At 45.3% G+C, this 21,809-nt stretch overlaps 1 protein-coding gene across 1 annotated transcript in view; it reads right to left on the reverse strand.

Moving 5' to 3' along the window:
* The window catches only part of LOC120065977 (pleckstrin homology domain-containing family A member 5-like), a 233,931-nt gene that overhangs the window by 69,154 nt on the left and 142,968 nt on the right, over positions 1 to 21,809 (reverse strand). Inside the window, exons 5-8 of the mRNA XM_039017017.1 lie at positions 21,449 to 21,569; positions 21,196 to 21,300; positions 14,718 to 14,790; positions 6,062 to 6,162 (exon numbers count right to left, since the gene is read on the reverse strand). Coding sequence (XP_038872945.1) covers positions 6,062 to 6,162; positions 14,718 to 14,790; positions 21,196 to 21,300; positions 21,449 to 21,569 — 400 coding nt within the window. The remainder of the gene's footprint in view (positions 1 to 6,061; positions 6,163 to 14,717; positions 14,791 to 21,195; positions 21,301 to 21,448; positions 21,570 to 21,809) is intronic.

A 21,809-nucleotide genomic window follows, 5' to 3' on the forward strand; every position in this document is an offset into this window, starting at 1 on the left:
CTTTGTCTTGACAGCTTTGCACACTCTTGGCATTCTCTCAACCAGCTTCATGAGGTAGTCACCTGGAATGCATTTCAATTAACAGATGTGCCTTGTTTTCTATTTTTATTTTATTTAACCTTTATTTAAACTAGGCAAGTCAGTTAAGAAAAAATTATTATTTACAGTGACGGCCTACAAAGTTAATTTGTGGAATTTATTTCCTTCTTAATGCATTTGAGCTAATCAGTTGTGTTGTGACAAGGTAAGGGTGGTATACAGAAGATGGCCCTATTTGGTAAAAGACCAAGTCCATATTATGGCAAGAACAGCTTCAATAAGCAAAGAGAAACAACAGTCCATCATTACTTTAAGACACACACACACACACACGCACGCACGCACACGCACGCACGCACACACACGTCTTCATGTACTTCTTATGGAGCGCTGGTCATTCGTTTTGACAGCATCAGCGACTAGTTTATTTCCTCCCTGCTTGAGCAGATGTATATTTTGGGAGAGAAAATGATGTCTGACAGCAGGTGAAGAACGTGAGAATCAGTGGGCTGTGGATATCCACACCACCCTCACCCGTGTAGGCTATCTAAACCCATGACTCATAAGATGTGCATACCTAATATGGAATCAGGACTCAGGACTTACCATGCAACACTTGGACTGGTAAACTGGCGGCCGATTCTCCTCACTCAAGATCCGCTCACAATAGACAAAACCAAGGCATTGTTAGTGTGCGCGTGGAAGACAGCAGAGAGAGACAGACAAGAACACATTGAATGAGTAATCTTTTTTCCCCAATATCCTGTTTACCAGAGCCTGACAAACAAAAGGCAGTCATTCCTTTGCCATCCATAAATGAATTTGTAACAACAGTCAGTGAGGAATACGGGACTTGTTGAAACTGCCATGTTCGCCACAAGAGACAGGAATATGGAGAGTTTAAAGGGAAGGAAGCAAGAGTTTTTACTCACCAATGTAACAACAACAATGTGGTCACAAAGACTTAGTAACTTAGTTGTCACCATCTGGTTAGTTATGTTTTAGCGGTTTTTTTTACATATTTATTAAGTTATTTCCGGATATCTTCGGAACTACCCAGAATGCACTATTTCTCAACGTAATATGAGAACCGGTGCTACACCAAGCTAGTTCCAGCTGGCTAGCATTAGCTATTAGCCATGCTAGCATTAGCTATTAGCCATGCTAGCATGTAATTACATTCCAAACCAAGTGTTGGCGCTGGTGAGCCACTATGTACATCCACTTAGAAGAAACCATATAACCATATAAAACTGCATCTCCTCTTTTCCTGTGTGTTTGGTAGTCGAGCAAGTGAGTGTCGTAGTACTTTTCCGTCATTCGTAGCTAGTGCAGTAATAGCCACAAGGATGGGGTTACGACTCAATTGTGGCCCAAAAACGAGAAGCTAGCTTTGAAGTGGGACCGGTTTGTCTGGTATTTTTTATTTTTATAATGATAATAATAGTAAAAATAAAGGTGTAACTTTGCACTGAGACTTTTGATGCATATTCTAATGCAAATCGATATGTTACATGTGGTTATATTTATGCAACCTACCTTTTTAACATGTGAGGAGAATAACATGTTTTCTCCTCACATGTCAATTGCAGATTCACATGTGAACATATAGTGTCTCTTGTGTTTTCACATGTGAATCTGCAATTGACATGTGAGGAGTAAACATGTTATTCTCCTCACATGTTAAAGGGTAGGTTAAAAAATATGTGTATATAAAGTGTATAAAAATATAAAGTTCACATGTTAACACAATCTTTTCAGGAGGAAAAGGAAGGAATTTGCCTTTTCAAGTGTGAAAAACTGTAACCTGTGAAAATCTAATTTGTACCCTTTTAACATGACTGGCATACAGCCGAGTTATCGTCATTTACATTTACATTTGCATTATGTGAAATGCTGCTATAAATATTATAGAACTACAGGAGTCATGCAGAGCTCTGTTTCTTCCTCCTCTCCCTCATCTCGCGCTCTTCCCCTTCTCTCTCTGAGGAAATGGAAACTTGAGTCTGTGTGGTTGGTTCGAGAGACCAAGCTCGGGCAGACTCCTGGGCGTCTGTGTGTGTCTGTGCTGCTTGGCAGGGCTGAGCCAAACCCTCGTCACTCCCTCCCTCTGGCTTTGTAAAGGAACCAGACCAGAGAGAAAGCCACAGCACTGAGAGAGACGCCATTAAATTAAATACAACTGGTTGCCGCAGGACTCCGAGAGGCTATTGGAGCGAAACGTTATGCTGTAGCTTCTGCTGCTTACTAACAATGCTTAAAGCAGTAGCGGTACATGCCAAAAAACAAGCCTTATTTTTCCTCTCTTTGACCCAGACGAAGGTTGCAAAACTACCGGTAATTTACTAAAGTTACCGGAATCTTCAGTCATTTTTTGGTAATTAACAAAAAAATCGATGGCAATCTATCGTAACTTTGGTCATTTATACTTGAATATCTTAAAACATGTTTTATTAATATATAGTATTCATGTTTTATTGTCCTTGAGTTTCTAGTGGATAGACCATATGGTTCAAGAGAAAATAGCCAAATTAATGAAATAAGCACGTAATCAACAATGGCATTTAAAAAAAAATATTAGCTCTGCAGCTCGTCACAACCGCCACAAGTCTTGACGGCGAAACATTGACAACAAATACATATTGACATTGCAAAATAAATAAAACTTGTAAAACAAATAAAAAGGATATTCATGATTAAACAGTGACATTAAAACACCAACGGTATTCACTAAGTTGATGGTTAATATTTAAGATAATGTTTTATAGATTTGTCATTCTATTTTTTTTTTTACATCTTATTTAACAATTTCCTATATTTTACATGTGATAAGGCCAGAGATAATTACAGATACTTGTGATAATCTGAAGTACCCAAAAGAGACATTAGATGGTTTTGTATTAGAGTTTTGTATTAGAGTTTTGTATTAGAGTTTTGTATTAGAGTTTTGTATTAGAGTTTTGTATTAGAGTTTTGTATTAGAGTACATAAAATCCTCGAAAGATACCAAAATACTGGCAGCTCACTGGTAAACTCCGAAAGTTTCCAGAAATACAGTGCATTCGAAAAGTATTCAGACCCCTTGACTTTTTTCACGTTTTGTTAGGTTACAGCCTTATTCTAAAATTGATTAAATAAATAAAAATACTCAATCTACACACAATACCCCATAATGACAAAGTGAAAATAGATTTAGATTTTTTTTGTGCAAATCTATAAAAACACAAAAAACAGAAATACCTTATTTACATAAGTATTCAGACCCTTTGCTATGAGACTTGAAATTGAGCTCAAGTGCATCCTGTTTCCATTGATCATCCTTGAGATGTTTCTACAACTTGTTTGGAGTCCACCTGTGGTAAATTCAATTGATTGGACATGATTTGGAAAGGCACACACCTGTCTATATAAGGTCCCACAGTTGACAGTGCATGTCAGAGCAAAAACCAAGCCATGAGGTCAAAGGAGTTGTCTGTAGAGCTCTGAGACAGGCTTGTGTCGAGGCACAGATCTGTTGAAGAGTACCCAAACATTTCTGCATCATTGAAGGTCCCCAAGAACCCAGTGGCCTCTATCATTCTTAAATGGAAGAAGTTTGGAACCACCAAGACTCTTTCTAGAGCTGGCCACCCGGCCAAACTGAGCAACCGGCGAAGAAGGGCCTTGGTCAGGGAAAACCAGACAGAAACCACTCCTCAGTAAAAGGCACATGACAGCCTGCTTGGAGTTTGCCAAAAGGCACCTAAAGACTCTCAGACCATGTGAAATAAGATTATCTGGTCGGATGAAACCAAGATTGTACTCTTTTGCCTGAATGCCAAGCGTCACGTCTGGAGGAAACCTGGCACCATCCCTACGGTGAAGCATGGTGGTGGCAGCATCATGCTGTTGGGGTGTTTTTCAGCGGCAGGGACTGGGAGACTAGTCAGGATCGAGGGAAAGATGAACGGTGCAAAGTACAGAGTGATCCTTGATGAAAACCTGCTCCAAAGCGCTCCGGACATCAGACTGGGGTGAAGGTTCATCTTCCAACAGGACAACGACCCTAAGCACACAGCAAAGACAACACAGGAGTGGCTTCGGAACAAGTCTCTGAATGTCCTTGCGTGGCCCAGCCAGAGTCCGGACTTGAACCCGATCGAACATCTCTGGAGAGACCTGAAAATAGCTGTGCAGCAACGGTCCACATCCAACCTGACAGAGGTTGAGAGGATCTGCAGAGAAGAATGGGAGAAACTCCCCAAATACAGGTGTGCCAAGCTTGTAGCGTCATACCCAAGAAGACTCGCTGCAAAATGTGCATCAACAAAGTACTGAGTAAAGGGTCTGAACACTTATGTAAGGGTCTGAACACTTATGTAAAAAAAAAAAAACATTTGCAAACATTTCTAAAACCCTGTTTTTGCTTCGTCATTATGTGGTATTGTGTGTAGATTGAGGAGGGGGGAGGGGACATTTAATCAATTTTAGACTTAAGGCTGTAAAGTAACAAAATGGGGGGAAAAGTCATGGGGTCTAAATACTTTCCGTATGCACTGTAAACCCTCCCTTTGCAACCCAAACTAAACTCTTAGCTTACTAACAATGCTTAAAGGCCCAGTGCAGTCAAAAACAAGATTTGCCTGTGTTTTATATACACTGAGTGTACAAAACATAAAGAACACCTCTTTCCATGACAGACTGACCAGGTGAATCAAGGTGATAACTATGATCCCTTATTGATGTCACTTGTTAAATCCACTTCAAAATCAGTGTAGATGAAGGGGAGGAGACAGGTTAAATAATTATTTTTAAGCCTTGAGACAATTGAGACATGGATTGTGCCTGTGTGCCATTCAGAGGTTGAATGGGCAAGACAAAATATTTAAGTGCCTTTGAACAGGGTATGGTAGTAGGTGCCAGGCCCACCGGTTTGTGTCAAGAACTGCAACACTGCTGGGTTTCCTGTGTGTATCTAGAATGTTCCACCAACCAAAGGACATCCAGACAACTTGACACAACTGCGGGAAGCATTGGAGTCAACATGGGCCAGTATCCCTGTGGAACGCTTTCGACACCTTGTAGAGTCCATGCCCTGATGAATTAAGACAGTTTTTTGTTTGTTTTGTTTTACACCTTTTTCTCCGCAATTCCGTGGTATCCAATTGGTAGTTACAGTCTTGTCCCATCGCTGCACCTCCCCTACGGACTCGGGAGAGGCAAAGGTCGAGAGCCATACGTCCTCCGAAACACGACCCTGCCAAGCCGAGCCAGTGTGCTTCTTGACACACTGCTTGCTTAACCCGGAAGCCAGCCGCACCAATGTGTCGGAGGAAACACCGTCCAGCTGGCGACCGGAAGTCAGCTTGCAGACGCCCGCCACAAGGAGTCGCTAGAGTGAGATGGGACAAGGATATCCCGGCCGGCCAAACCCTCCCCTAACCCGGACGACACCGTGCCAATTGCGCACCGCCTCATGGGTCTCCCGGGCACGGCCGACTGTGACACAGCCTGGGATCGAACATAGGTCTGTAGTGACGCATCAAGTGCCTTAGACTGCTGCGTCACTCGGGAGGTCCGAATAAAGACTGTTCTAAAAGGCAAAAAGGTGGGTGTGCAACTCAATATTAGGAAGGTGTTCTTAATGTTTTGGACACTCAGTATATATTGTGAAAATTATGATAATGCCATTTTTTGTGTCAGAGCTGTTTGAAAAGTCTGAAATTGCAGCCTGTTTTGGTGGGATGGAGTTTTGGCCAGCCTGGCAATATCACCAGGCGGTATAAGTTAATAGACCAATTAAAAAAAGAGTTTCAAACCTCTCTGCCAATAACAGATAGTTTTCAGGTTACATATCCCTCCCATTAGGCTCGTCCAATTAGGCCCCTCACTCGGACCACTCCCAGACAAATCCAAACCAACTGGCATTTTCCACCTTCTAATAAATCTCTCACTTGTTTCCTCTTAGCTCTGGAATCTCAGACATCAAATATAAAGCATCAACTACTGTAGCCCCGCTTGAAAACAAGTAGCGAGTACTGACCTTGAAGGCATATTTCCTGTTGATGTGGTCGTCGACAGACAGCATAGATATACGAAAGCTAGGCAGGAGGATGCTGCCGAGTATACCCTCCTCTTTCTCATCTGAAGGAAACAAAAACAAACAGGAAACAAAACATGATATGCAGAACCTCGTTTGACCTTCAACAGTTTGTTTATGTAGCAGCTACTGCTGCTGTGACACAGATCCCTCTTCCTGAACAGGAGGATTAGGTCAGAAGGTAAGGATAGACCTCTTCCTGAACAGGAGGATTAGGTCATTAAGGTGAGGATAGACCTCTTCCTGAACAGGAGGATTAGGTCATTAAGGTGAGGATAGACCTCTTCCTGAACAGGAGGATTAGGTCATTAAGGTGAGGATAGACCTCTTCCTGAACAGGACGATTAGGTCAGAGGGTAAGGATAGACCTCTTCCTGAACAGGACGATTAGGTCAGAAGGTAAGGATAGACCTCTTCCTGAACAGGAGGATTAGGTCAGAAGGTGAGGATAGACCTCTTCCTGAACAGGACGATTAGGTCAGAAGGTGAGGATAGACCTCTTCCTGAACAGGACGATTAGGTCATTAAGGTGAGGATAGACCTCTTCCTGAACAGGAGGATTAGGTCATTAAGGTGAGGATAGACCTCTTCCTGAACAGGACGATTAGGTCAGAAGGTGAGGATAGACCTCTTCCTGAACAGGACGATTAGGTCATTAAGGTGAGGATAGACCTCTTCCTGAACAGGAGGATTAGGTCAGAAGGTAAGGATATACCTCTTCCTGAACAGGAGGATTAGGTCATTAAGGTGAGGATAGACCTCTTCCTGAACAGGAGGATTAGGTCAGAAGGTTAGGATAGACCTCTTCCTGAACAGGAGGATTAGGTCAGAAGGTAAGGATAGACCTCTTCCTGAACAGGAGGATTAGGTCATTAAGGTGAGGATAGACCTCTTCCTGAACAGGAGGATTAGGTCATTAAGGTAAGGATAGACCTCTTCCTGAACAGGAGGATTAGGTCATTAAGGTGAGGATAGACCTCTTCCTGAACAGGAGGATTAGGTCAATAAGGTGAGGATAGACCTCTTCCTGAACAGGACGATTAGGTCAGAAGGTAAGGATAGACCTCTTCCTGAACAGGAGGATTAGGTCAGAAGGTAAGGATAGACCTCTTCCTGAACAGGAGGATTAGGTCATTAAGGTGAGGATAGACCTCTTCCTGAACAGGAGGATTAGGTCATTAAGGTGAGGATAGACCTCTTCCTGAACAGGAGGATTAGGTCATTAAGGTAAGGATAGACCTCTTCCTGAACAGGAGGATTAGGTCAGAAGGTAAGGATAGACCTCTTCCTGAACAGGAGGATTAGGTCATTAAGGTGAGGATAGACCTCTTCCTGAACAGGAGGATTAGGTCAGAAGGTGAGGATAGACCTCTTCCTGAACAGGAGGATTAGGTCATTGAGGTAAGGATAGACCTCTTCCTAAACAGGAGGATTAGGTCATTAAGGTAGGATAGATCTAGTTCAAACTATCCAGGTACTACATGTTTGAAATGTCTTTTGAGACTTTGCATAGCAAAATGAGTATTAGAGGGCTTACATGAGGTATTACAGGACTTCATGTGACAAGTTGAACCCCATTCTCCATCCCCCATCCCAGAAACTACACAACTCTAGCCTGGTCCCACATCTGTTTGTGTCGCCTTGCGTCCCAAAGAACGGTTAGCTTTACAGCACACACAGATGTGGGACCAGGCTAAGAACAAACCTCTACAAGAACAAAACATCCGGACACAACATGTACATAGCTGAGAGGAACACCAGGAGAAAGAGAGGGATGCTGTGATCGTCACCATATAAACAAGGCAGCAACAGCACTGGCATTCGTTCTCTGGTCAGAAGAGAACAACAGGACCCAGTGACAGGGAGGAAGAGATTAGCATCTGTCCATTGATTAAACTCCAGCAGAGAAATAACTCTCACTAAGCCTTATTATGTCCAGCTGAGAGACCATACTGGGTGGAAGTGTGTGTGTGTGTGTGTGTGTTGTCTGTGAGGCATAAGCTACAGGAAGCATAGATGCGAACACCCTCTACTACATCCATCCAGCCTACAGGGGCTGTTGCTCTAGTCTCCACACGGAATCATTGAACAACCAAATAAACAAACACAATTCAAAACAAGACAGTTATGCAAAAGAACAACACGGCCAGGGACTCAGCATTGCAACACAACCATGGCTAGTGTTACAGGGTGGGGAGAGGTGGGAGAGGTCTGAGAGAAAGAGAGAAAGAAAGAAAAGAAAGAAAGACAAAAGTGGAGAGAAAGTGGAGAGAGAAAGAGAGCGCCAGAGAGAGGGTTGAGACTTTCGTTGAGTAGTTTTTTGTATGTAGACCGAGGCTGAGAGGTGGAGATGTTGAGGAAGCTGAACTCTGTGTGGCCTCTAGTTGGTACAATACCATACAGAACAGGAAGTAGAAAGAAAGCTGGCTGTCCTGCAGCTCCCACTGAGAGGCCTGGCTCCAGGATATATCTGTTTCCTCCAGCCTGTTCTGCTCACCATCCTTCTCTCCCTCTCAGCCTCTTTTTCTCTCTCTCTCCATCCCTCCGCCTCCTCTCCATCCTTCTCTCCCTCTCAGCCTCTTTCTCTCTCTCTCCAACCTTCTCTCCCTCTCAGCCTCTTTCTCTCTCTCTCTCCATCCCTCCGCCTCCTCTCCAACCTTCTCTCCCTCTCAGCCTCTTTCTCTCTCTCTCTCCATCCCTCCGCCTCCTCTCCATCCTTCTCTCCCTCTCAGCCTCTTTCTCTCTCCATCCCTCCGCCTCCTCTCCATCCTTCTCTCCCTCTCAGCCTCTTTCTCTCTCTCTCTCCATCCCTCCGCCTCCTCTCCAACCTTCTCTCCCTCTCAGCCTCTTTCTCTCTCTCTCCATCCCTCCGCCTCCTCTCCATCCTTCTCTCCCTCTCAGCCTCTTTCTCTCTCTCTCTCCATCCCTCCGCCTCCTCTCCATCCTTCTCTCCCTCTCAGCCCCTTTCTCTCTCTCTCCATCCCTCCGCCTCCTCTCCAACCTTCTCTCCCTCTCAGCCTCTTTCTCTCTCTCTCCATCCCTCCGCCTCCTCTCCAACCTTCTCTCCCTCTCAGCCTCTTTCTCTCTCTCTCCAACCTTCTCTCCCTCTCAGCCTCTTTCTCTCTCTCTCTCCATCCCTCCGCCTCCTCTCCAACCTTCTCTCCCTCTCAGCCTCTTTCTCTCTCTCTCCATCCCTCCGCCTCCTCTCCATCCTTCTCTCCCTCTCAGCCTCTTTCTCTCTCTCTCTCCATCCCTCCGCCTCCTCTCCATCCTTCTCTCCCTCTCAGCCCCTTTCTCTCTCTCTCCATCCCTCCGCCTCCTCTCCAACCTTCTCTCCCTCTCAGCCTCTTTCTCTCTCTCTCCATCCCTCCGCCTCCTCTCCAACCTTCTCTCCCTCTCAGCCTCTTTCTCTCTCTCTCCAACCTTCTCTCCCTCTCAGCCTCTTTCTCTCTCTCTCTCCATCCCTCCGCCTCCTCTCCAACCTTCTCTCCCTCTCAGCCTCTTTCTCTCTCTCTCTCCATCCCTCCGCCTCCTCTCCATCCTTCTCTCCCTCTCAGCCTCTTTCTCTCTCTCTCCATCCCTCCGCCTCCTCTCCAACCTTCTCTCCCTCTCAGCCTCTTTCTCTCTCTCTCTCCATCCCTCCGCCTCCTCTCCAACCTTCTCTCCCTCTCAGCCTCTTTCTCTCTCTCTCTCCATCCCTCCGCCTCCTATCCATCCTTCTCTCCCTCTCAGCCTCTTTCTCTCTCTCTCTCCATCCCTCCGCCTCCTCTCCAACCTTCTCTCCCTCTCAGCCTCTTTCTCTCTCTCTCCATCCCTCCGCCTCCTCTCCATCCTTCTCTCCCTCTCAGCCTCTTTCTCTCTCTCTCTCCATCCCTCCGCCTCCTCTCCATCCTTCTCTCCCTCTCAGCCCCTTTCTCTCTCTCTCCATCCCTCCGCCTCCTCTCCAACCTTCTCTCCCTCTCAGCCTCTTTCTCTCTCTCTCCATCCCCTCACTTCCTGGGGGTTAGCACGGAGGAATCATTCAACTTCCTGGGGGTTAGCACGGAGGAATCATTCAACTTCCTGGGGGTTAGCACGGAGGAATCATTCAACTTCCTGGGGGTTAGCACGGAGGAATCATTCAACTTCCTGGGGGTTAGCGCGGCTGAATCATTCAACTTCCTGGGGGTTAGCACGGAGGAATCATTCAACTTCCTGGGGGTTAGCACGGCGGAATCATTCAACTTCCTGGGGGTTAGCACGGAGGAATCATTCAACTTCCTGGGGGTTAGCACGGCGGAATCATTCAACTTCCTGGGGGTTAGCACGGCGGAATCATTCAACTTCCTGGGGGTTAGCACGGAGGAATCATTCAACTTCCTGGGGGTTAGCACGGCGGAATCATTCAACTTCCTGGGGGTTAGCACGGAGGAATCATTCAACTTCCTGGGGGTTAGCACGGAGGAATCATTCAACTTCCTGGGGGTTAGCACGGCTGAATCATTCAACTTCCTGGGGACCATCATCTCCCACATCCTCTAGTGGGAGGACAGCATCACAGCCTCTAGTGGGAGGACAGTATCTACTGGGATGCCAGCATCACATCCTCTAGTGGGATGCCAGCATCACATCCTCTAGTGGGATGCCAGCATCACATCCTCTAGTGGGAGGACAGCATCACATCCTCTAGTGGGAGGACAGCATCACAGCCTCTAGTGGGAGGACAGCATCACAGCCTCTAGTGGGAGGACAACATCACATCCTCTAGTGGGAGGACAACATCACATCCTCTAGTGGGAGGACAACATCACATCCTCTAGTGGGAGGACAGCATCACATCCTCTAGTGGGAGGACAGCATCACATCCTCTAGTGGGAGGACAACATCACAGCCTCTAGTGGGAGGACAACATCACAGCCTCTAGTGGGAGGACAACATCACAGCCTCTAGTGGGAGGACAGCACCACATCCTCTAGTGGGAGGACAGCATCACATCCTCTAGTGGGAGGACAACATCACAGCCTCTAGTGGGAGGACAACATCACAGCCTCTACTGGGAGGAAAGCATCACAGCCTCTAGTGGGAGGACAGCATCACATCCTCTAGTGGGAGGACAACATCACAGCCTCTACTGGGAGGAAAGCATCACAGCCTCTAGTGGGAGGACAACATCACAGCCTCTAGTGGGAGGACAACATCACATCCTCTAGTGGGAGGACAACACCACAGCCTCTAGTGGGAGGACAACATCACAGCCTCTAGTGGGAGGACAACATCACAGCCTCTAGTGGGAGGACAACATCACATCCTCTAGTGGGAGGACAACATCACAGCCTCTAGTGGGAGGACAACATCACATCCTCTAGTGGGAGGACAACATCACAGCCTCTAGTGGGAGGACAGCACCACATCCTCTAGTGGGAGGACAGCATCACAGCCTCTAGTGGGAGGACAACATCACAGCCTCTAGTGGGAGGACAGCATCACAGCCTCTAGTGGGAGGACAGCATCACAGCCTCTAGTGGGAGGACAACATCACAGCCTCTAGTGGGAGGACAACATCACAGCCTCTAGTGGGAGGACAGCATCACAGCCTCTAGTGGGAGGACAACATCACATCCTCTAGTGGGAGGACAACATCACAGCCTCTAGTGGGAGGACAGCATCACAGCCTCTAGTGGGAGGACAGCATCACAGCCTCTAGTGGGAGGACAGCATCACAGCCTCTAGTGGAAGGACAACATCACAGCAGTCACCAAGAAGGCACACCAGCTGATGTACTACTTGCAGCAGCTGAAAAAACTCAAAATCTCCCAGTCAATCCTGATCCGGTTTTACGCATCATTCGTTGAGTCCATCTTCACCTCCTCCATCACTGTCTGGTTTCGGGTCTGCGTGTGCCCGCTGCAAGTGCAGACTGCAATGCATTGACCGGTCGGCAGACAGGGTCAATCGGCTGTCACATGCCCTTCATCGAGGTCCCGTCACGATTCCAGGGCAAGGAAGAGTGCAGGAAAGATAATCTCTTTCCCTGCTTCTCTGTCAGTGTCCCAGTCCAGATTGGGGGGGTTTTCTGCTCATAAACACAATGATTAAAATGGGGCTTCCTCCTTCTCTCATAGTGTCCGGCCAACAGGGAACAGCAACACAACGTGGGCTACTGGCTCTCCATTTGATCTGCTATTGACTGAATCTCTGTCACGCTCTACAAATGGTCAGATCCATTAAATATTGACACAGCTGTTCAGAGAGTTTCAGAGTCTCTTTCCTCACAAAAAAAGGCCACACTGGCTGTAAATTAATGATCCGGGTTAAGTAGCTACAGTACAGAAGGCCCTTTTCACACAACTAAGCCGAGCCGAGCTGCACTGAGCTGGTCTGGTTACGCATCCATCATAGTTACTGGAGCTGTGCTGCAAAGGACAATGTAGAAAGAAGATATCAGAGCCGTACGAATGGGGACTGCACTGTAGTGTCGGTCTGCTGTTGGCTCTAGAGTCTATCTGTAACTGTGGCCTGAAGCCCGTCCAGACAGATAGCTGCTCTCTTTGTGTGGACATACATCATTATGCTGAGCACTAAGATGACACGTCTGTGTTATTCCTGATGTCTGTCTGCCCTCCCTCCCGCTTTCCCTTTCAGTCCCTGACAGACAAAACCCTGGGTGGCGAGCGGTGAAAAATGCTGTGGCCAGACAGACATGGGGGTGCGGGGGAGGGGGTGTTTACACGTCGGCAGAGTGGAGCACCGGCATAGAGGTCATGAACTCTGTGCCCCCATCGAAGCGCTTGACTGACTTCTGCCATTGTCGAGTGTGTGTCTGTGTGTGCATGCGTGTGTTACAAAGCTATGCTATAAACACAGAGACATGGCTAAACGACAGCATCACAACACCAGGAAGCAATGCGACCACAGGTGGCCGTAGACACGGCTGTTAATAGATTCAAGACACCATGAAGAAAATGCCTCTTCTGTACCACAAATTCACAGATTCCCTTTCAGTCTGGGAAAAACACACCATAGCTGAGTGTTCTCTTATTCCATCCTTCAGGGAATCAAGGTCGTACAGACTGGGCGATATGGCCTAAAAAACCATGTCTCTGTTTTTTCAAACTTATGGGCCATTCACGATATACGTACTGCTCGTTTTTTTGTGTTTTTTTCTCTCTATATAAGCTTTGTTGTACAATTAAAGGTAAAATACACTGCATATATTATAATGAATTCAGGACGTGTGAAGTTATAGCCAGGCTAAATATAAACCTTCCACAACCATCAGACCCACTAATCATTTTATTATTTCATCAAAATAGTTTAACCTGCTTTTTTAGCAATAATCACTGATCTGGCTTTCAAGTCTGTTTATGAAAATGCCCTTTTTGTTACTAATGTAACCAGAACCCTGCATAATGCACTTTCACTAATGACCGACATCTTGCAGCAGACATTATAGAAAATGAACACAGGTCTTAAACAATCTCTCAAGCACAAGCCCACGTGCTAATGATTAGCCAGCTAATCTTTATATTTCAAGTTTAGCCAACAAGGATCTATTTGCTAGCTAACAAGGATCTATTTGCTGGCTAACAAGGATCTATCTGCTAGCCAACAAGGATCTATTTGCTAGCTAACAAGGATCTATTTGCTAGCTAACAAGGATCTATCTGCTAGCTAACAAGGATCTATTTGCTAGCTAACAAGGATCTATTTGCTAGCTAACAAGGATCTATCTGCTAGCTAACAAGGATCTATCTGCTAGCTAACAAGGATCTATTTGCTAGCTAACAAGGATCTATCTGCTAGATAACAAGGTAGAACAGTTGCTCAGAATGAGAACGAGTTGCCAATTCCTTATATAATTGTGTTGTATTGCTTATTGGACATTTATAAAACACGTACAGCGAGGATAACAGTATGTGGCTAAAATGCATTCCTTTTCATGAATAGAATGTTCATTGATACTCCTGTTTTAGTCGTGTCTGTTCTGCACGCAGTTTGAGGAGTTGAGACATAAACATGGTATCATTATTAAGGCTAACATTATTAAGGCTAACTTTCCTCTATTACAGTATAATAATGTCTCTGTGTGTTGTGTTTCGGGTGTCCATATGACCCATTCTATTGGACCAAACCTCAAATGCAAATAGTGAGTCTAAATCGCCTGTCAGAAAGGGAGAATTGATCTTTCAACTTTATTGGCATGAGTGGCAGGTGGGAGTGGCTTGGTGTGTCTGTGGAAACAGAGATGAAGAGACAAAGCGAGAGGTTTCACACACACCAACATCTGTCCAAAATAAGCCCCATGTGTTTCTATGGGTTTATTTTGGACCTAAGCTTGTCGCCTGCCTTCCCGCCTTTGGGACAACAACTCCCATTGTTAGGGCGGAGACATGAGCATCTTGTCATTATATACACATCTCTGGTGTAAACGGGGAAGGTGCACACAGCACAGAAGGAGCGAAGGAAATGAGACCAAAATGACAACAAGAGAACATAAAAACGCTCATAAAATAAAAAAATATAAAATACATTTGATATACTTGCAATACAGGCATTTGGAATATTACGCAAAAAAAACATACAAAAACATATCTGTTTGGTGTTCAGGGACATCACTCACCTCTGTAGTAGTACAGACACATATCAGACAGCACAAACCACCTCTTCTTCCATAGCTTCATGCCCGTGCTATCCTGAAACAACAGAGGAAAACATACAGTCACAAACGATGTCTTTATGAGGACATAAACCCCCCCCCCCCAAAATATTTAGGACCACAAAAATATTTCACAATTTTGTTGTAACCCTGAACTAGCTCTTCTTTCAACAAGTAGTCAAAAGCTTGAGTAAATAGTTGAATATATGGAATGGCTGTGGATTCCCAAGGTGAGGTTTGAGAAACTGCCATCTGTAGACACTAACTTTATTGATGCTGGTTAGCAACGAATATAAAAAGACCAACTTCTTCAATGTTGAGATTTTCAGATGTTTTTCTCTCGTTCTAAAGACTAGAAAGCAGGATCGCCAGACAGTCATCTGCTGTTCAGAGGTACGTATGATTTAGTTCATGGTACAAGATGAAGAAGACAAATAAAGACTGTTGTACACGCCAGATGTGATTACAAGGAAAGCACCCTTCCCCCTAAGACAGGGAGCATCGTATTGTTCCGTATTGTTCACAGACACACCAGCGGAGGCTGATGAGGGGACGACAGCTCATTATAATGGCTGGAACGGAGCAAATGGAAACCATGTGTCTGATGTATTTGATACCATTCTACATATTCTGCTCCAGCCATTACCACGAGCCTGTCCTACCCAATTAAGATGCCACCAACCGCCTGTGATACACAAACACAGTTATGAAAAATGTATTGTGACTGAGTGGGTGTGGGAGGGGAGAGGATGAGGGGGGGGGGGAGAGGGGGTGAGGGTGTTAGTATGTTAGTGTGTTAGTATGTCAGTGTTAGTGTGTTAGTATGTCAGTGTTAGTGTGTCAGTGTTAGTGTGTTAGTGTGTCAGTGTGTTAGTGTGTCAGTGTTAGTGTGTCCGTGTGTCTGTGTGTCTGTTTTAGTGTGTCTGTGTGTCAGTGTTAGTGTGTTAGTGTGTCTGTGTGTTAGTGTGTCTGTGTGTTAGTGTGTCTGTGTGTTAGTGTGTCTGTGTGTTAGTGTTAGTGTGTCTGTGTGTTAGTGTGTCTGTGTGTTAGTGTGTCTGTGTGTTAGTGTGTCTGTGTGTCAGTGTGTCTGTGTGTCAGTGTGTCTGTGTGTCAGTGTGTCTGTGTGTCAGTGTGTTAGTGTGTCGGTGTGTTAGTGTGTCGGTGTGTTAGTGTGTCTGTGTTAGTGTGTCTGTGTGTTAGTGTGTCGGTGTGTTAGTGTGTCTGTGTTAGTGTGTCTGTGTGTTAGTGTGTCAGTTTGTCTGTGTGTTAGTGTGTCTGTGTGTTAGTGTTAGTGTGTCTGTGTGTTAGTGTGTCTGTGTGTTAGTGTGTCTGTGTGTCAGTGTGTTAGTGTGTTAGTGTGTCTGTGTGTTAGTGTGTCTGTGTGTTAGTGTGTCTGTGTGTTAGTGTGTCTGTGTGTTAGTGTGTCTGTGTGTTAGTGTGTCTGTGTGTTAGTGTGTCTGTGTGTTAGTGTGTCTGTGTGTTAGTGTGTCTGTGTGTCAGTGTGTTAGTGTGTCTGTGTGTCAGTGTGTCTGTGTGTTAGTGTGTCTGTGTGTTAGTGTGTCTGTGTGTTAGTGTGTCTGTGTGTTAGTGTGTCTGTGTTAGTGTGTCTGTGTGTTAGTGTGTCTGTGTTAGTTTGTCTGTGTGCATGTCACCTCACAGTCCCTCCGTTCCATGAAATGTTTCATTTATTTATTTTTGGTCATTTTCCTCTTTGCTTGAGTAATTGGAGATTGGAAGGGAGTTCCACGTGATCATGGCTCTGTATAATACTGTGCACTGCTGTGAATTTGTTTTGGACTTGGGGACTGTGAAGAGACCCCTGGTGGCACATGTCTATGTGTGATTGTCTGAGCTGAATGTTATTTGATTGGGTAGACAATCTGGAAATTTCATGACAGTAACACTTCTCTTAAAACCTAGGAGCGAAAGGAGAGGACAATGACTGCCTCGGGTCTGTTCTCTCTATTGGAAAACTGAGTCATATTCTCCACCTTTAAACTCTAAATTCCTTCATGTAGTATTCCAGAACTAGAATCTAGGACTACATTCTGTAACCAGCACGGACGCAGAGTGATTTTAACCACACGCATGACAGTTCTTAAAGCCATTTAGTTTAAGAGGAAAGTCCTCAGCCACAAAAAACAGATTATCTATCTCTACACTTGCCTCTGGGGTGTGGTTGGTTGGTTGGTTGGTTCTGGTGACATTACACTACAAAACATATCATACGCTCCCAGTACATTTGAACGTATACAGTCCGGGTGGTATATGTATTTGAACATGACAGTATTGAGATGTATTTGTTTCAGTAATACAATCCACAAACCATCCCAGCTCCCCTGCGATTCCATTCCTTCCCAGAATGTCTTGCCGGTGTTTTGAATATGTTCATGGATTAGGTACCATTCTATTCTCAAACCGTCATGTTTTGTCGGACAGATCACACACTGCTAGTAATACAGCATGGGCTGGGCATCCCAAATGACAGACTATTCCCTATATAGTGCACTACTTTTGGTACTGAGTCAATGTGCGGGTTAGTCAGGGTAATTGAGGTAATATGTACAGTGCCTTCGGGAAGTATTCAGGCCCCTTGACTTTTTCTCCATTTTGTTAGGTGACAGCCTTATTTTAAAACGTATTAAATTGTTTTTTTCCCCTCTCATCAATCTGCACACAATACCAATGAAGAAGCAAAAACTGGATTTCAAATATTTTTGGTAATTTATACAAAATAAAAAAACAGAAATATCACATTTACTCAGTACTTTGTTGAAGCACCTTTGGCAGCAATTACAGCCTTGAGTCTTCTTGGGTACGACGCTACAAGCTTGGCAGATTTAAGGAGTTTCTCCCACTTCTTCTCTGCAGATCCTCTCAAGCTCTGTCAGGTTGGATGGGGAGCGTCGCTGCACAGATATTTTCAGGTCTCTCCAGAGATGTTCGATCAGGTTGGATTTTGATTTGATTTTGGGTTCAAGCCACTCCTGCATTCTCTTGGCTGCCCTGTTGGAAGGTGAACCTTCGCCCCCCCAGTCTGAGGTTCTGAGCGCTCTGGAGCACGTTTTCATCAAGGATCTCTCTGTACTTTGCTCCGTTCATCTTTGCCTAGATACTGTCTAGTCTCTCAGTCCCTGCCGCTGAAAAACATCCCCACAGCAGGATTTTATATTTTCTTCTGTTTTATTTAACCTTTATTTAACTAGGCAAGTCAGTTAAGGAAAACGTATTATTTACAACGACGGCCTACCAAAAGGCAAAAGGCCTCCTGCGGGGACAGGGGCCTGGGAATATATAAATATATATTTTTAAATACAATATAAATATAGGACAAAACACACATCACAACAAGAGAGACAACACTACATAAAGAGAGACCTAAGACAACAACATAGCAAGGCAGCAACACATGAAAACACAGCATGGTAGCAACATGACAACAACATGGCAGCAACACAACATGGCAGCAGCACAAAACATGGTACAAACGTTATTGGGCACAGACAACAGCACAGAGGTCCAGAAGGTAGAGACAACAATACATCACACAAAGCAGACACGAGTAACTGTCAGTAAGAGTGTCCATGATTGAGCCTATGAATGAAGAGATGGAGATAAAACTGTCCAGTTTGAGTGTTTGTTGCAGCTCGTTCCAGTCGCTAGTTGCAGCGAACTGAAAAGAGGAGCGACCCAGGGATGTGTGTGCTTTGGGGACCTTTAACACAATGTGACTGGCAGAACAGGTATGTGGAGGATGAGGGCTGCAGTAGATATCTCAGATAGGGGGGAGTGAGGCCTAAGAGGATTTTATAAATAAGCATCAACTTGCGACAGGTATACAGAGATAACCAGTTTACAGAGGAGTAGAGTGCAGTGATGTGTTCTATAAGGAGCATTGGTGGCAAACCTGATACCCGAATGGTAAAAAACATCTAGCTGCTCGAGAGCACCCTTTCCTGCCGATCTATAAATTATGTCTCTGTAATCTTGCATGGGTAGGATGGTCATCTGAATCAGGGTTAGTTTGCCAGCTGGGGTGAAAGAGGAGCGATTACAATAGAGGAAACCAAGTCTAGATTTAATTTTAACCTGCAGCTTTGATTTGTGCCGAGAGAAGGACAGTGTACCATCTAGCCATACTCCCAGGTACTTGTATGAGGTGACTACCTCAAGCTCTAAACCCTCAGAGGTAGTAAACATCTGTGGGGAGAGGGGCATTCTTCTTACCAAACCACATGACCTTTGTTTTGGAGGTGTTCAGAACAAGGTTAAGGGTAGAGAATGCTTGTTGGACACTAAGAAAGCTTTGTTGTAGAGCATTTAACACAAAATCCGAGGAGGGGCCAGCTGAGTATAAGACTGTATCATCTGCATATCAATGGATGAGAGCGCTTCCTACTGCCTGAGCTATGTTGGTGATGTAAATTGAGAAGAGTGTGTGGCCTAGGATTGAGCATTGGGGTACTCCCTTCGTGACAGGCAGTGGCTGACAAAGCAGATTTTCTGACTTTATACACTGCAGTCTTTGAGAGAGGTAGTTAGCAAACCAGGCCAAAGACCCCTCAGAGACACCAAAACTCCTTAGCCGGCCCACAAGAATGGAATGGTTTACCGTATCAAAAGCTTTGGCCAATTCAATAAAAATAGCAGCACAATATCGCTTAGAACCAACGGCAATGATGACGTCATTGAGGACCTTTAAGGTTGCAGTGACACATCCATAACCTGAGCGGAAACCAGGTTGCATACCAGAGAGAATACTATAGACAGAAAGTTGATTATTGACAAGTTTTTCCAACACTTTTGATAAACAGGGCAAAATAGAAATAGGCCTATAACAGTTAGGATCAGCTTGATCTCCCCCTTTAAATAAAATATGAACTGTGGCTGCCTTCCAAGCAATGGGAATGCTGCCACCACCATGCTTCACCGTAGGGATGGTGCCAGGTTAACTCCAGAAGTGATGCTGCCACCACCATGCTTCACCGTAGGGATGGTGCCAGGTTAACTCCAGAAGTGATGCTGCCACCACCATGCTTCACCGTAGGGATGGTGCCAGGTTAACTCCAGAAGTGATGCTGCCACCACCATGCTTCACCGTAGGGATGGTGCCAGGTTAACTCCAGAAGTGATGCTGCCACCACCATGCTTCACCGTAGGGATGTGCCAGGTTAACTCCAGAAGTGATGCTGCCACCACCATGCTTCACCGTAGGGATGGTGCCAGGTTAACTCCAGAAGTGATGCTGCCACCACCATGCTTCACCGTAGGGATGGTGCCAGGTTAACTCCAGAAGTGATGCTGCCACCACCATGCTTCACCGTAGGGATGGTGCCAGGTTAACTCCAGAAGTGATGCTGCCACCACCATGCTTCACCGTAGGGATGGTGCCAGGTTAACTCCAGAAGTGATGCTTGGCATTCAGGCCAAAGAGTTCAATCTTGGTTTCATCAGACCAGAGAATCTTGTTTCTCATGGTCTGAGAGTTTAGGTGCCTTTTGGAAATCTCCAAGTGGGCTGTCATGTGCCTTTTTCTGAGGGTGGCTTCCGTCTGGCCACTCTACCATAAAGGCCTGATTGGTGGAATGCTGCAGAGATGGTTGTCCTTCTGGAAGGTTCTCCCATCTCCACAGAGGAACTCTAGAGCTCTGTCAGAGTCACCTCCCGAGACCAAGGCCTTTCTCCCATGATTGCTCAATATGGCTGGGCGGCCAGCTCTAGGAAGAGTCTTAGTGGTTCCAAACTAGTCCCATTTAAGAATGATGGAGGCCAATGTATTCTTGGAGACCTTCGGTGAGGCAGAAATTTTTTGGTTCCCTTCCCAGATCTGTGCCTTCACACAATTCCTTCGACCTCATGGCTTGGTTTTTACTCTGACGTGCACTGTCAACTGTGGGACCTTATATAGACAGGTGTGTGCCTTTCCAAATCATGTCCAATCAATTGGATTTACCACAGGTGGACTCCAATCAAGTTGGAGAAACATCTGAAGGATGATCAATGGAAACAGGACGCACCTGAGCTCAATTTCAAGTCTCATAGTAAAGGGTCTGAAAACGTATGTACATTTTTTCATATACATTTGTAAACATTTATTTACGGGATAAGGCTGTAATGTAACAAAATGTGGAACAAAAATCAATGGGTCTGAATTATTTCCGAAGGCACTGTACATGTAGGTAGAGGGGTAAAGTGACTGTGCATAGATAATAAACAGCGAATAGCAGCAGCATAACAAATGGAGGTCAATGCAAATAGTCCAGGTGGCCAATTGATTAACTGTTCAGCAGCCTTATGGCTTGGTGGTAGAAGCTGTTCAGCAGTCTCATGGCTTGGGGGTAGAAGCTGTTCAGGAGCCTTGTCATATCTCTGTCTCTCTTACTCATAAACTGATCGACTGTAGTGACTCTACCGTTATATAAAGCCCTCCACACACACTCACCTGTTTGTAAAGCCAGTTACTCTTAACGACCAGGGCATTGGGGTTTCTCCGTATCGAGTTGGATCTCTTCCCAAAGTTGTGAATTTTTTTTGAGGATCTTGATGGCTGAAAATGAGTAAGAGGGCATATGACGATACACTCACATTGCTGTTCCAACTACTTTACATCATTCAAGTTTGTCCCTTCGTGTGTGTGTGTGTGTGTGTGTGTGTGTGTGTGTGTGTGTGTGTGTGTGTGTGTGTGTGTGACTCACTCTGGCTGCGGGGCTACTTTGGTGTGTAGCATAGTCCGAGCTGCCTGTGTAGTTGGAGGCTTCACTACTCATTGTGCTCAGAGGACGCTCCTTCTCATTCGCTGGCGCTTTGGGGGCAGACCTAGACACCAGGAAATAAAAAGTGGTAGAAAATGAGCAAACAAATGGGCTCAAATGATTCCTTATTCTACATGTTTGTTCTACATAACATACTTCAATCTAAGCAAAACCAGCTACTGTCTTTCCTGAGAACTTTCTGGAAGCCTCTCAGAGTCACTCATTCCTATCCTACATCCCTGCTGAATTAAACTGCTGGAGCTCAATCTGTCAGCCTGACTTCAGCACCCCATTTAAAGTTGTT

Source organism: Salvelinus namaycush, chromosome 21 (genome assembly GCF_016432855.1).
Source record: "Salvelinus namaycush isolate Seneca chromosome 21, SaNama_1.0, whole genome shotgun sequence".
NCBI classification, from domain to species: Eukaryota; Metazoa; Chordata; class Actinopteri; order Salmoniformes; family Salmonidae; genus Salvelinus; species Salvelinus namaycush.